The following is a 16,687-nucleotide window of genomic DNA, read 5'->3' on the forward strand; positions in this document are numbered from 1 at the left end:
TTTACCTGCCTTTGCTCCATATCCTTTGGTACCTTTTGGCTAACAAAAAGAAATTAATCTCAGTTCTAATCTAACATCAATTGCCATTTGCAGAAGAGAATCCCGAGCTTCTACCACACTTTTGTGTGCAGGAGTGTTTCCTAATTTCACTCCTGAAAGGTCTGGCTCCAGTTTTTTGGCTATGCCCCGCTGGTCCTAGACACCCTACTAGCGAAAATAGTTTCTCACAATCTACGCTATCTGTTCCCTTTCATATCTGGAAAACTGCGATCAAATTGCCACTTAAATCTTTTACATTCCTGGGAAAATGATGCTAGTTGGTGTAATTTCTCCTCATACTACACTCCCTCCAAGGCCAATATATTTATGCAAGCAACCACTTCATGGTAACACTGGAGGTCTGTACACAATTCCTGCTGCAGTGCTAGAGTCTTAAACCATTAAAACTATTCCTTAATTCTACCCATTAAAGTCTCCACTGCCTGCTTATCTCTCCTTATATCCTGGCTCTCATTCTTAATCATTGGGGTTACTCATCCCCTTCTAGGATTTTCTCTATCTTGCCTGCACATAACAATAGTGACTGCACTTTAAAGAGTAATTTGTTAGTTGTTGAAATATTTTGGGATGGCCTGGGGACGTAATAAGGCACTGCACCAATGTAAGTTCTGTTTTTCCTAAATGTTCAGTCCGATAAACCAAACACCTGAGTGATATTTTGGTTCATATAATTTGCATCATTCTTCTTCTCTGGGTTGCTTAGCTTGGGCCTCCTAATTTCCACCTGAAAGTCAGAGAAATAACCATTGACCTGAAGCTCTAGGATTGATTTGACGCTGACAATTTCACAGGCTTCTCAACATTAGTAGTTTATTCATCACAAGAAGGGGTTGGGGACGGAGAGAAGCCAGTCAGGGATATATTATCAATGACTGACTAACTGGAAATAAATTGGACTCGTGACAACTGCAAACAAGGATATGGGGATAACCTTAAAGTTTGAGCTGTAGGTCCTCAGTGTGCTTTCCCATTTCAAATATCTAGGAAATTTACTTAATCTGAATAAGCCCTTCAGTTTAACCCAATTACTGTTCAACCAGCACTACTATATGTGCATGAATTTATTTAGATTTTTGTCTGAATGTATGTGTATAAGTATTTCATATCTTTATTTATAATCATTCATATATCTATATATATATATATCTTTATATACATCTATTTCTTTATATTTCTTAAATTTATTTATTAATGTATCTGTCTCAGGGTTTGCAAGATGTTCATGTGCACATTTCTTGTGGTTTATGGTATGTGAACCACGGCTTGGTGTCTTCTACAAAAACCTGAAATACTTTCCAGTCTTGGATAACCCGTTTTGCTCTTGTGGTTTCGGTTTACATGATCAGCTTGGAGTGTGCTATATCCTTTAATACACGTTGAACTATTTTTTGTATCCTGGTGGCTTCAGCTGTCAATTATCTCTGTTATAGTTTTGTTCTGTCAACTTCCTCATTGGAGTTTAGCGGCTGGAAGCTATTTTGCACTAATCTGCTAATCCAGCAGTACGGCTGCTAATCCTGTGCAGAATGAGAGGAGAATTTGTTCCCTGCGTGGTCCTGTTTTGTGAAGTCACTCTGGGCATTCAGAGTTTGGGAGATTAGTAGGGAGTTTGCACAGAGTCATCCACTATACTATTTTTTTATTAACTTATGTCATTTTTGTTAGCTGTTTCATCATCAAAATATCCTTTTCAATACATCACAGAAAAGATTAGAATGCTTTCCGAGTAACTGCTTTACATGTAGCACAATGTTATAAAGCACTTTAATTGTGTACATTTTTGCTGTAACTGTGCAATAAACACACAATGAGGGCTAGTCATTTCTCTGGTAACTAAGGCCATTCTAACATAGCTAGATGTTTGTTGTGCATACTTTCTCCAGTCTTTTGCAGACGATTCCTATCGAGCCCACTATTGTCCCCTGTCTGTGCTGTGAATGTGTTCTCATGCCACCGTCAGTTACTGATTTTTAAAATGATCCAAGAAATGTTGCTGACATTACAGACAGTCTTGTTGTGTATTTCCACATAACCAGAAATAGCTGCAGCACAGTTAGCAGTGGTCTGTTTTTAACCTGTGGCATAAATATAGAATTATGACCAGTGAAAGATGAATTACAAAAAATTAGATCCACGATCAAATTCATGAGTTTACATGGTGAGAGAGTGGGATTAGATTGCGACTCTGACCTTACTGTTTCTCATCAATCTTGTATCATTCACACTTTTTAAATGTTAAGTTGCACATTTAACTTGCAATAATCATCCAATGTGTAGGTATATACCTTGTGGGAGATGAGTGATGGTGAAGGATTGGTTTTGGGGAGGGATGAGATGATTTTGGGATTAATAGGTGGTATCTATCTCATGAAACTATGCAGCTTTAGGGAATCATATTGCATTAGATGAGTGGCATTCTTTATATGGTGCATTATCTCAAACTCGGTGATTAATCATTCAGATTATATTACTCGTGACTAAAGCTTTGTGATTTTGAACGTGCACGTTCTGTGTTTCTCTCACTGCATGTTCTCCTGTTTCTGCCTTTGTGCTCTCACCATCCCAACTATGTACTCTGTACAATCCATCCAGATTACAATTTGCTATTTCCTCAGTGAATTGACTGAATTAGCCACTCATTTACCAAGCTGATTACTAGGGTATAATTGGAATAAGGTGCTCACTAGTGTGAGCTGTTGCTATGCTTACCTCCACATATATGCAAATTCTGGAAGATAAAGGATTTGTTCTGCCAGATCATAATTGTTTCCTATATATCATTGTATTAACTTAATTTACGTGTTATTGCTTTTTAATGCTGATTTTAATCATATCAAAATAAATCTTAAATCCAGATAGGATTTCACAGTCAATTCCATTTAGGTGGATTACACAGTTTAATGAAAAGTTTTCAGCTCAGAATATTGGAATTGAAATGTAATTAATTTTCATCTGCACCCATGGTATTAATTTGTGTTAATGCTCTGAGTTTGTTAAGTGAATATTTCATTTTTTTCTCAAATTGCCCATTTTAGCATGTTTAGAAGTCACCTTCTACAGGGTTGATTGCTTTAAGTTCATTATTTCAACCTTGAATCATAACGGCAGGAAGTTAAAAATGGCAGCATCAGACCTTTAGATTTCTGAAATCATCCATTTCACAATGAAGTGTACAAAGAAGCTATGTAACTGAAATACTTCACGACAAAATCTTATTCAGTGAATATAGTGAACATGGGGTCGTGACTGTACTGGGTGTGAGGGATATGCTCCATTGTAACAGTTGGCACACCAATATTGGGGAACGAGCTGTAGATATCTGCCAATCAGAGCACTGCCCCATATTCTTTTCTAAGCTGTACCTGAGATCAGTTGTGTCTCTACTATTTCCTTATGACTTTACTTTCCTTTCAATCTGTTGGCTTTTACTTCTGTGCAGTATTGAATGTACAGTATTTATAACATTGTACTGTAATAAAATCTAATAAAAGTGGGTGTATTCTTTTATATAGTACACATTGTGTGGTTAATCTTATTTTCTGATTTTACTAATAGTCTCTTTGACACCACCTTCTACACTATAGTTGATACAGTACTCTAGTAGTGCCTATCATCTTTTAATGTATTCTTCTCTCTCCTATGCTTTGCCCCCCCGGTTGTTGTCTGTACTTGATGTGTGGATGGATAGCTCCTTATGATTAGATATAATGCACATTCTTGTGTTGAAGTAATATTTAAGTGGTATTGCAGTCAGGAAGGCTTGTCTTGTTCTGGTGAGGGGGTGGGGTGGCGCGGGATAGTGAGCAGTTGTCTGGCACCATTCTCTGCAGTTGTGTGCAGTTGTGTTTCCACCACTCCTACTCTGAACAATCAATCGCATGTACTGGCTGGGCTTCAGGTAATTGTATCAGTAAATACTTGTTGGGTCTGTTAAATCTATATGAAACACACTTTCCTCAATTTTTTTTTCTCAGTAAAACTGAGGTACTAGCTCAAATAATTAACCAGATCTCCCTGTGGTAAGTTGAATAGAGACAGGAGCGATATACCATGCAATGCACACTAAATTATTCTTCTGCCAAGGCATTAAGACCACAAGGTTTAATTGCTGTAAATAAACACAACCATTTTTGAGGGAAGTTTGCCTCATTTTGGCTCCAACACGAAGTAACTGTGCCTGTTTTGCTTTTTTTTCAATGCTTTTCAAAGTTTGAAGTCTGAAGTGTGATGGGCACATTCAAGGCTTTTACAGACTAAATTGGCTTGCTGTCACAGTCTACTGAGCAACAGTGGAAGGCTGCCTACAAGCATTTTAAACTGAGACACTTGTTGAAATGAGGATGGGGGGTGGGGGGGCGGGTGTTGGTTTGGGGTTGGGGGGGTGGGGGGAGGGGGCGCGGGGTCTGGGTGGTGGGAGGGACACATGGCATTTTGTGGCCGTGGTGAATCCCAAATAGTTTCGGTAAAAGTTAAAAGGAACTGTGAATGCTGGGAATCTGAAATAAAAACAGGAACGGTTGTGATCAAGCCAAAACGTTAACCTATCTTTCTCTTTCAGATGCTGAACTGAGCTGCTGTGCATTCCAGCAATTTCTGTTTTTACTTTAGATAGATCTAGTGCTAAGTTATGGGTGACTTTTTTTTTGTTTTTTTGTTTTTTTTTGAAGAAAGTCACGCAGGTAAGTTTTGTCTTTTTTTTTCCCCCTATCAGGAAAGCAGCATCTACAATAAGATGTTGAAGCTCTGGTACTTTTGAGTGCCTTTAAGGTGTAGAGTGTTTGCTCGTGTATAAGCTAAACTGTTTCTAAAGTCTGGTGTAACAGGCTGTGATATTTCTTCACTAGGTTCGAAACCTCACTTACATGGTGACACGGAGAGAGAAGATTAAGAGATCGATCTGTCGAGTCCAAGAGCAAATATTCCACCACCAGATGAAACTCCTCGAGGAAGAGCGCGTTTCTGGTAAGTGCGAGTAGAAGCACTGTTGAATCGTTCATTCCTCCCCCCCTTCACCACCTTTCTCCCCCATCCCAAAAAAAAAATAATCCTTATATGTGTAAGCACGGACAGTTTTTCTTAAGATTACCGAGACAGGGCCGGGATTTTATGGCCCCGCCATGGTGGGACCCTCCCCTGGGGATGCGGCGGCCCAGACAAAAATCCATCACCTTTCAACGGGACCGGACGATTCTGGTGGTGGGCGGGGCAGGAAAGCCCCGTCCAATATTTCAAAGGCGGCGGTAGCGTCACGCAGTGCAAATTGTAGGGTTTTATTTGCTCGCTAGCCAATCCAGGAATAGGGAAGCCAGTAGATAATGTTGTCATTGTTCCTTTGTCTGATGTTTTTAAATACCAAATGGGCGTGTAGGGTTTAATTGTGTGGTAAGCAGAAAGCCAATCCGTGCAGCCATAATTGGCGTGATTTGCCCTCTCGGGGGTGGGGGGAGAAAAAAACATGCTTTTTGCTGCTGGATGTTCACTCCACGCTCTGGGAACGAGTTCTTGCTGCTCAATCAGCTCTATGTTGCATGTAGCAAGCATACCGGGATGCTGCTGTTAATCTTTTCTTTCCCCCCCAGCGGTGGTGTACAACACTGCTTTTACATGTGCATGATCAGGGATAAGATCAATTAAGAATGTTGTGTCATCTGGTCACTAATATGGGATAGTGACTGTATCTACTAAATGGAGTGGGATAACGATATTTAGAGATTTACGAAGCCAGATGTAAGCTGGGATCGGCCATACAATACTAGATGGGGGGTGGGGGAAGTTATAACATTCGAACTCTCCGACGGTAGACTCGGGCACAGCCTTTGGCGGGGTGGGTGCATCTTGGGACTTGGCCCGTTTTAACAGGTGGGCCTCATTTAAGTGGGGATGGCGAGCTGCTGAGCCCCAGATGGGTGGCCATAGGCAGTTTGCTGCGTTTGGGCTGGCGCAGTATTGGATAGCTTGGTGATGGCCCGGCTGGCAGTGAGGCACTCTTTTGGGGTTGGGGGAGATGTTCAGGTGGGCTTTGGGTTGGTGGTGGGGGAGGGAGCCTAGGGTAGCTGTGGCCCAAACTATATTTATTGGGGCCACTTGGGAACCCTACAAAATTGGTGATTTTTTTTTTTAACTCACCTTAGGGAGTCTCCATATCTCGTCCGACAGCTTCAACTGAGGAGAGTGTCTAGGCGGGCGCTCCAGCAAGTCGGCTGCAAAACCTCCCCAGGTTCCCAACCCTAATATAACTTTAATTTTTATAAACTCATGAGGTTTCTACCTGAGATTCCCAGACGCTTTAAGATAACCACAGGACAGTACAGCAATAAGCATTGATTTAAATTCATGTACCACTTAGTTTTAGCCTAGTGGAGGGAGTTTTTAAAAAAAAACCTTCTTAGCCCCACTTTTATCCTTACTGAGTTTTTAATGCGTGGACAAGAAAATCTCACCTTTGAGAGTGTAAGATTGGCCCTGCCTCATCCTTCAATTTTCATTTTCTCTGGCTGGAGTGAGCTGCGTTGTCATGGTTGAAGGGTTGAAGGAGGATAAGAACATGCTGAACCAGCATATTAAATTTCCCTCTGTGCTCTCTTCTAATACTACTGCTCCAAGTTTATAAATGTATTTAGTGCCACTTCCTGGTGCCATTTCAAACGCTGATAGCAGCAGCTCACTATAAATACAAAATACACTGCTTACTTTCTGCCTTCACTAGCAGAATTTTTAACCAGACCAACAACTGCTGCCCTCAACTGGTGGAACTTTGTAAAATTCAGAAACCACATCTTGGCAGTCACAGTTTACTGCTAAATTGACCACTTCCTGCAGAATCCTAACTAGCAAGTTAAGGAACATAGTTAAATCTAAAATTATACCACCTGACAGCAAGGTTGATGATGCTCCAGTGTGGTTACTGATCTATATTTTACTTGTATTTTCACATGAAGAAATATATAAATAAAGATTGAAAATGGCCTTTGTTTGAAAATTGTTAGCTGTGGGTTTTCAACTTCACAAACCCGGGACAAACACCGATGTTGTGCTGTGCACTGCAGGTAAGTGTTACACCTGTGGACCTTGTATGCTGTAATATAAAGGATGCAGTGCCTTCAATGGTGGCCTGGCCTCAACCTTAACCTTACACTGATTTTGATAAGAAGCCTGCAAGCTAAAACAAAGCTTTTGGCTCTCCAGTAGAGACCGGCAGCCTAATGGCACACTATAAAAGGCGTGAAAATCATAGTTCTTCCCAGGCACTATGGTGACTTCCAGCTTCGTAAAAATGCTTTAAGAATTGGAATTGGAGAACTTTCTTCTAGTTGTAATACCCTGAAAGTATAGGGGGAAAAAAGTAGTAAGTTTACTTTTATGATTTTGAACATTCATGGCCTTTTTATACTGCTTTATGGTTACACATGAACATACAAATTAGGAGCAGGAGTAGACTATTTGGCCTCTTGAGTCTGCTCCACCATTCAACAAGATCATGGCTGATCTGATTGTGGCCTTCAGTCCACATTCTGACTACTTCCTTGTTATTCAAGAATCTATATACCCCTGACTTAAAAATATGCAATGAGCCCTGCCTCCACCACTCTCTGGGGAAGAGAGTTCCAAAGGTTCATGAGAGAAAAAATTTCTTTTCAACTCTGCCTTAATTGGGAGTCCCCTTATTTTTAAACTGTCCCCTAGCTCTACGTTGGTAGCACTATGCTATTATACTGTGTATTGCTTCATATGCATGCATTTGTGTTCTTAGAGGTAGCTGCTCAGGACGCTGTTGATGTTTTCAAAGTTTATGAAATGCTATCATTTTTTATTATTTTACCTCTTTTATCAGGCTGGCAATTTTTGCTCCCCATTTATAGTGCAGCCATAACACACAAAATATGTTGCATTGATATACACATGTGGAACTGTGGAATTAATGGTGCAAGTTTCCATCCTGACACACAGGGTGGTACTTAATGGACGAGACGGGGCTCTTACCTGTTGAGCGGAGAGTGGGCCAGAGCCCCACGTTATGTGCCATTCGGGCTTCCCCAGGGGTCGGAAGTGCTCCCTGCTGAGAGCTGGCAGACGATAAGAGGCTGTCAGCTCTATTGAATGGAGCGCCATCGGGGAGGGGGTGACTGCTGCCGGAACGACACCCAACCGACGCCCAGGATTGTCGCTGGATCCCGGGCCACAGCTGATTGATGGTGGGGGTGGGCCGGGGGGGGAGCTGTCAGTAGCAGGGGCAGCGGATGGTTCCTCAGCCCCCTTCCTGATGCTGGCTTCCTCAGTCAGGTACTGAGCGCCTTTGAACGAGAGACTGCCTCTGGGAGCCGGCGAGCTGCCCCGCACGGATTTGGTTTGTCATGTAGTAGCGGCGGGCTGAGGCTGTTAAGCGGACAGTAATGGTCCACGGATGTACCCGCCACAGACTTAATCGGGGTGAAAGTGGGAAGGTGGCTGGGTCCACCTTCCGCACCCTCCCGCCTGATTAAATGCCCCTCCCCCTGACACCAAGCCTGCCAAGAAGGGCATTAAATTCCACCCATACTGTGTTCCACTGACACCTGCTGTTCAGATCCTGTCCTTTTGTTTTTGTGTTATGAGCTTGAGCTCCATTTAACACTTGGTGTTATGTTAATTAGTGACAACCTCTGCGTCGGTGACTCCATATCACTGATCTGTTTACCCTCTGTGCATTTGTTTGATTTTTCTTTCTTCATGTGGGATTTCCTAACATTAGTGCAGTATGAGCTCTGAAGTCCTGAAAACCTTTTGGCTGTGAGTGCAATTAGCACTAATAACGGCCTGTACCTTTCATATAACGTATATATGTTTGGTTCAGGGAAATACACTCTATCGCAAAGAACATTAAATGCAGTTTTGTTTTTAACTTTGTTTGAAAGCACTGTTGGATTGAATCTGTTGCTATGGTGAAGGCAGAGCTTAAGTGCACAGTGTTAAGCAGTGCCCGCAAACTGAGTGACTAATAAGCCCTGTTTAGTGGGTGAGGCCATGGTAACAGTGTACAGGCCTGTTGCCTGCTGCTAGTCCAGTTTGTGTGCAGTTATACAAGTCTCAACCAGGCCAGAATTCGCATTTTCAATTTGTTGGCTGCAAAATTCAGCTCTGCAGTGCCTGTGTTTTTTGGTGCTCCGGCTGCAATTTTCCCTCTAAAATGACACCCGTGGGATGCGAGCACACTTCTGGAGCTAGCTGTGGCAGAGGCTGTTTTGGTGAGGTCGTTGGCATGTGCACAGGGTTCATCCCTGCACTTAGCCAAATTGTAACATCAATCAGCCTGCAATGCTTTAATGCCAGTGCTGCCATTTTGGTCAAGCAGCTGGATGGGGGAGGGCTTAAGGGGGAGGAGCTCTCAGCTGGAGGTCATATAAGCTCAGAGTGTTCCAGGAGCAATTCTGCTGCCTGAACCTCAACAAGGAACAGCCTATCAGACATCTCCATGACACTAGGGAGACCCTCACTGACTCATCATGTGCATACCCCACTTCAAAGCTATCCTTTAAATTAAGTGCATTGTCAGTATCTGAGCTTGTGGCTGCGACTTTGAAAATGAACAATGGCAATTCTTCTTCATCATTGTTTCCCTGTTCTTCCAGCTCTGTCTCTTCAGAGGAGGAACTCTCCTCAAACCGTCTCCAAAATCTCCTCAGAGTTTGGAAACAAAACACAAAGTCCCTCAGTGTGAAAAAGTTATCTTAAAACAGGTAGCCAAAGTGGATCCAGTAATCCCTGGATTACTGATTGATGGTAGTTCAGACTGTTTCATTGTTTGGTTCATTTTCCCTTCCAAGGGAGTTATCTAAATCAGGACCTTGTCCAGTCCAAAAATGTGGGTGCAGTGTTTTGGGATGATTGACAACATCACTGAAGAATAAACAGAAGCAAACAATAAATTGATTTTTGTTCATAGCAGTTGTATCCAGAGCTTAGGACAGCACCATGGTTTAGTAAATGGTTGAGCTATTCAGGGGATGTGGATGTCGTTGTGAGGCCAGCATTTATTGCCCATCCCTAATTTGCCCTTGTAGAGGTGGTCACCACCATCATCTTGAACCACAGTAGTTTATTTGGTGAAGGTGCTCCCACAGCACTTATAGGTTTTGAGGGAGCAATGATGTCCTTCGAAGTCTGGATGGCATGTGACGTGGAGGTGTAGGTGTTCCCATGCACCTGCTGCCTTTGTCCTGCTAGGTGGTAGAGATCGTAGGTTTGGATGCACTGTCGAAGAAGCCTTGGTGAGTTTTTGTAGCGTAGTTGGCGCACACTGCAGCCACGGTGTGCCAGTGGTGGAGAGTGTAAATGTTTAAAGTGTTGCACGGGGTGCTGATCAAACGGAGTCCTGCTTTGCTTTGTTCCGGATGGAGTTGAGCCTCTTGTTGGAACTGCACTTATCCAGGCAAGTGGAGAATGTTCCATCACTTGACACATTTTGTAGGTGGTGGAAAGGTTTTGGGAAGTCAGGAAGTGAGTTGCTTGCTGCTCTTCAATGATGGCTATGCCATTGAATGTCAAGGTGAGGTGGTTAGACTGTATTATTGAAGGTGATCATTGTGTGATATGAATGTTAATTTCAACACTCCTGCTGTTGAATAGCCTCTTGACACTTGCTGTCAAGGTTTACATTTGAGTATTGCCCACTTGACTGAGGACCTGTAGAATGCCTGATGCCCATGGGCTCATACCCCAGCAAGGAAGGCATACATTTCAGGAGAGGAATAGAGAAAATTACCAAGGGAATAAACAAACCAGCAAGTTGATTTTTAAAATGTGCATCACATTTTATTATTACTTAGTGAGTTGTGGAGTGATTTCAGAAAATTTAAGCAGCACTGAAAACTAGATTTTTACTTTCCAATTTTATAGTAATCTGATTGCCAGGCAACCTGCCTTAAATCTGAATATCCATTTGAAAACCAGATAGGTAGCCATCCAGGCTCCGTATTGAAGCAAGAATATCAAGTCAAAGTTCATTACAGGTTGTCCCCCACCCCCAGAAAAGCAAACAAAACAAAGTACAAGGATGTTGAAATTATTTGACATTCTTATTAATCCGTTGATTTCTATCTAAATGGGCAACTGATGTCCCTTATTCAGCTTCCTTTCCAAGCTTCCACTTTTCCCTCCAGTGTGTCATTTTCACAACAGGAACTCAATAATCACATTCTCGAAGAGCGTCAATGACAGGAGTCATAATCTTTTCAAAGCATTAACAACTGTCTCAAAATTAATTTCAAATGTAAACTGCAAACTGGCGATTGAATTTCTCAGACCTGAGGCACCATGGAGATGTTAAAATACAAGAAGATTTAGACTCAGTTCCTCTGGTTCTGTGTGAGACAATGGCCAGCAAGACTCCACCATCGGCCGTGGTCCATCGCAATCTTTTTCGCTCCAGCCCAGGTGGTGTCCCGTTCTTGGAGGCCATCCTCAAATGTACTTTGTCAGTCTTCTATGGCCGGCCCCGTCGTCTTCTTCCATCTGGTGGTGTCCATTCTACTACCATTCCGGCGGGGAATATGCCTATGAGTTGAAATATGTGCCCAGCCAGTATCAGGCGTCACAATGTCCTGCAGGCACCTCTGACCAGTCCAGTGCAGTATTTCTTCATTGGTGATACTGTCTCCCCATGTGATGCCCAGGACCTTACGTGGGCAGCACTGGTGGAAGATGTCCAACTTGCTGTTCTTTCTTGTCTTGCTGGCACAGATTGCGATTGGTTGGTACTACTGTGGACATGTAGAGTTTTCAGCTTGGTGTCCGTGTTGATAGTGTTGGCTGCCCAGACCGTGTGGAGCCACTGGAAGACCAACGCAACTTTACTGATTTGTGTGTGGACATTGATCTCTACGTCACCTTCCCTGGAGATGCTGCTCCCTAGGTAGGGGAAGTGGTTGATATTCTGTTGCCCCATCGTGATGGGAGGGCCTTGTAGCTGTCGAGTCGTCACTGTCCTGGTTTATTTAAGGCTGATGCATAGACCAACCTTGGCACTGCTACTCTCAGGGCTGGTGGTCCTGTCTAGGACCGTGCACAATTCCACGGCCAGCAAGGCAATGTCACCTGCGATGTCCAAATCTGTCATCCACAGGAGGCAAAAGTCTGTACCCACCCTCGCCTTCCTCATGATGAAATCAATAACCAAGATGAAAAGAAAAATATGAGAAGAGATTTTGACAAGGTGATCTTCTCCAAATATAATCCTGTAAGAACCAGGTGAATTGTAAATGGGCTTACAAATAACATGCATTAAAAAAATGGTAGTTCAAGAAAAATAATTAGGAGAATTTTCATCTATTTTAAGGTCAGTTTGAACATAGGAAATAGAAGCAGGGGGTGGGCCCATCTAGCCTGATCCACCAGTGAATATGATCGGCTGATTTTCTGCCTCAACTCCATTTCTCCATAATATCTCTTAAGTCCCTTTAGTATCCAAGATCCTTTGAGTAGAGCCATCCCCCCCATTGCTCTTTGCTGAGGAGTTGCCAGCATTGACGTTATGGTGACCAGCTTTCTGGAGCAGCCTGCTTCAATTCTGGGTTTAATAGCATTGAGGTCTTAAAAGCATGGCACCCCCCCCCCCCCCCCCCCCCCCGCCCCCCCGACTAACCCCCACTCCAAATCGTAACTGTGAGTTGGCTTTTTAATTCCTCAGGCTATACTGGGAAAATAATTGGTTCAGCCGATATTGTGTTTTAATAGCAAATATACAGCTTGCTGCTTAATATTGTCATCAGATAGACATAAGTACTGCAGCATAATGATTAGTTAATAAATTAATCCAATCCTGCTAATAATATGGGTTTTCTTTTCTTTGGCAATTTTCTCTGCATCTTTAAAAACTGGATGTTGCTTCCACTATTTTTGGAACTTATTGAGATGGTGGATTGTGGTGGCCCTTTAGTTTGAGCAAGTGAGTTTTTAAATCCCTGGCTTTGCTGATAAGGAGTTTGTTGGTCTTGGTTCCTAGCTCATGTGAATGAACTATGGCCCAATGGGGGAGGTCATTTCTGTATTGTATTGGGTCGATAAAGGACTAATTAATCACGTCAAGACCAAGAAAGCCAATCGTTGAGGAAGGGAAAAGAGGAACAAGTCTGAGTAAAGTTATAAATTTAAGAAAAACGTAAACAGTGATGAAGTTATTACTATTCACCTGGCCTCTTTCTGCAGCCTCTGAAGACTTTAAATAAGATATATTCATGACAATGGATTGACTTCTTGACATACCATACATATTCATTTAAAAGTTGAATTTTTGAGACCGGTTTTTTCAGCCAAAGATCATGAGGTCAACTTTTACATGGATAGGGTTTTCAAAGGGTTGATGACGTGTGCTTGATTTGGGCCCAAGTGAAATCCAGAATAGACCATTGCACTGGAATAAAGTGAAAAACAATAGCATTAATATTAACCACCACACACAATTTTTAAAAATTATTTTACAGGATGTGGATGTTGCTGGCAAGGCCAGTATTTATTGCCCATCCCTAATTGGCCTTGAGAAGGTGATGGTGAGCCGCCTTCTTGAACCGCTGCAGTCCATGTGGTGTAGGTACACCCACAATGCTGTTAGAGAGGAAGTTCCAGGATTTTGACCAATGGCAATGAAGGAACGGCGATATCATTCTATGACAGGATAGTCTACGGCTTGGAGGAGAACTTGCAGGGATTGGGGCTCCCATGCATCTGTTGCCCCTGTCCTTCTAGGTGATAGAGGTTGCGGGTTGGAAGGTGCTGGCAAAGGAGCCTTGGTGAGTTGCTGCAGTACATCTTGTAGATGGTACACACTGCTGCCACTGTGCGTTGGTGGTGGAGGGAGTGAATATTTGTGGAAGGGGTGCCAATCAAGCGGGCTGCTTTATCCTGGATGGTGTTGAGCTTCTTGAGTGTTGATGGAGTTGCACTCATCCAGGCTATTAGAGAGTATTCCATCACACGCCTGACTTATGCCTTATAGATGGTGGACAGGCTTTGCGGAGTCAGGAGGTGAGATAGTTGCCGATTAATTCCCTGCCTCTAAACTGCTCTTGTAGCCACAATATTTATATGGCTAGCCCAGTTCAGCTTCTGGTCAATTATAACCCCCAGGATATTGACAGTAAGAGATCCAGTAAAGGTAATGCCATTGAATGTCACGGGGAGGTGGTTGGATTCTCTCTTGTTGGAGATGGTCATCGCTTGGCAGTTGTGTCGCACGAATGTTACTTGCCACTTATCAGTCCAAGCCTGAATGTTGTCCAAGTCTTTCTGTAAATGGGCATGGACTGCTTCAGTATCTGAGGAGTCACAAATGATGCTGAACATTGTGCAGTCATCCACGAACATCCCCACTCCTAACCTTGTGATGGAAGGAAGGTCTTTGATGAAACAGCTGAAGGTAGTTGGAATAGGACACTACCCTAAGAAACTTTTGCAGTGATGTCCCAGGACTGAGATGATTAACCTCCAACAACCACAGTCATCTTCCTTTGTGCTAGATATGACTCCATCCAGTGGAGAATTTTCCCCCTGATTCCAATTGACTCCAGTTTTTCTAGGGCTCCTTGATGCTACACTTGGTCAAATGCTGCCTTGATGTCAAGGGCAGTCACACTCACCTCACCTCTTGAGTTCAGCTCTTTTGTCCATATTTGGACCAAGGCTGTAATGAGGTCAGGAGCCGAATGGCCCTGGCAGAATTCAAACGGAGTATCAGTGAGTAAATTTGATTACTTTAATAAACTTGAATAAATAAAAACAGAACTTAAATGTATTTATGTTTTAAACATTTAATTGCCAGTTTTCATCAAATCATTAACACCTCCAGGAGAAAAATATTTGGGCTGAAAAACTGGTCTCAACTTCTACATGAAGTATATTAAAATTTGTCTTTTTTAGGCCGAAATACATGGGGTCAACTTTAAATAAGATCAGCTTTTACACTAGCATATATGGTACTTAAAACAGAAATTAAAAAGAAAATTCCTCAGGCAGAGATGTATTTGTAGCCCCATAGAAACTGGTGGAAATTGGTTTATTCAGGTCTTTTAAAATGTATTTTCTTCTATTGCTTCTAATTTTTGGGTGAAGGATGTCGCCATGGTACTAATGTTGGCTACCCTCCAACTTTGTTGCAGAATCTAACCAACTTACTGCAGTTAAGCTGTACCCAAAAGAATTGCCCTTCCTGTTTCAGAATTCAAGTGTTGTACAAGATCACTAGCTTAATAAATGGAATAGAGATAAGCATCTGGAGGCTTAAGACTGCCACCTCATTCCATACAGAAGGGCTTACAGACGACCGGGATTTGAGCTCAGGGAATTTTGAACTTGCCAGATTTTAAAGAAATGTTTCTGAATCGGCGTATAAATAGAAACATAGGAAATTTGCAGCATAGAAGGAGGTAATTCATCCATCGTATCTGCTGGCTGGAAACAAAGAGCGAGACAGCTAAATCTCACTTTCCAGTGAGATTTGGTCTGTAGGCTACAGCACTTCAAGTGCATATCTAAATATTTTTTCAATGCACTGAGGGTTTCTGCATCTAGCACTCTCGCAGGCAGAGAGTTCCAGACCCAAAGAACCCTCTTGGTGAAAAAATTTCTTCTCAACTGTTCATCTAATCCTTCTGCCAATTACTTTAAGTCTGTGCCCCGTGTTTATTGAACTTTTGAGAAAAACAGGTTCTTTCTATTAATTCTATCAAGACCCCTCATTTTATTTACCTTAATTAAATCTTTCCCCAGCATTCTCTATTCCAAACAAAACAACCCCAGCCTGCCCAATCTTACCTTATAGCTAAAATTTAACATTCCTTGCAACATCTTTGTAAATCTCCTGCACGCTCAAATGTGATTATATCCTTCCTGTGGTGATCAGAACTGTATGCAGTACTCTAGCTGTTTTAGAAATGCCTTTAGTGATCATTGCTAATTAAGCTGCAAGCTTTGATGTTAATGCCCACACTTTATTTAAATTTTAGTTCCGTTGCTGCTCTGTAAAACTGAATTGCACAAATTCCCAAGCCACAGTACGTCAAGCTATATTGGTATCGTTGAGTCTAATTGCTGTTGTCTCATCGCATCACTGAGCACTGTTAGTGTGTTTTCTTTCAAGGGACACAGCGTTAGGATTGATCATGACAAAGTGTTTCATTAGGCTACATCCAAACACCATTCTTTCCCAATAGTTAATGTTGTGCACTCCTGTATCATTTGACCACAGCTGCTCTGCACTGATGCATTAGTCTTGTCATGTGAAGAGCTCCATATCTTAATGTTCAGTAGACAGGTACATCTTGTTGTAGAGCCCAATGAGACAAGGCAGTCACACTTAGATATTTACTATTAATGGAGTCACTTTATTTGCACTAATAAATAGGTTACTGAGATTTTATTCAGTTATATACGTATGTGTAGATTTGCTGAGCTAAACGTTGAACGGTGTTGAGATCGCAGTCTTAGGCATGAAATTTTGTAAAGACGGAGTGCCTCTCTTTTGTTATGAAAACGGCGGCGGAGGCCTAAACCCGGAAGTCCCACCCGAACTCTGCACCTAACATTTTTGCAGGGGGCTGAATGGTCATGGGTTCTAAGTTGCACATCCGTGGTTCACAGAGGCAACTGTACATGGTAAAGT

The 16,687-nt window shown here is 42.4% G+C and overlaps 1 protein-coding gene across 4 annotated transcripts in view; it reads left to right on the forward strand.

The window, feature by feature from the left end:
• LOC121278951 (protein Jade-1-like) overlaps positions 1-16,687 on the forward strand; it is a 123,359-nt gene that overhangs the window by 99,126 nt on the left and 7,546 nt on the right. For all 4 annotated transcript variants that reach the window (XM_041189559.1, XM_041189569.1, XM_041189587.1 and 1 more), the window contains one exon: positions 4,905-5,022. In XM_041189559.1, coding sequence (XP_041045493.1) covers positions 4,905-5,022 — 118 coding nt within the window. The remainder of the gene's footprint in view (positions 1-4,904; positions 5,023-16,687) is intronic.

This window comes from Carcharodon carcharias, chromosome 1 (assembly GCF_017639515.1).
Source record: "Carcharodon carcharias isolate sCarCar2 chromosome 1, sCarCar2.pri, whole genome shotgun sequence".
Classification (NCBI taxonomy): domain Eukaryota; kingdom Metazoa; phylum Chordata; class Chondrichthyes; order Lamniformes; family Lamnidae; genus Carcharodon; species Carcharodon carcharias.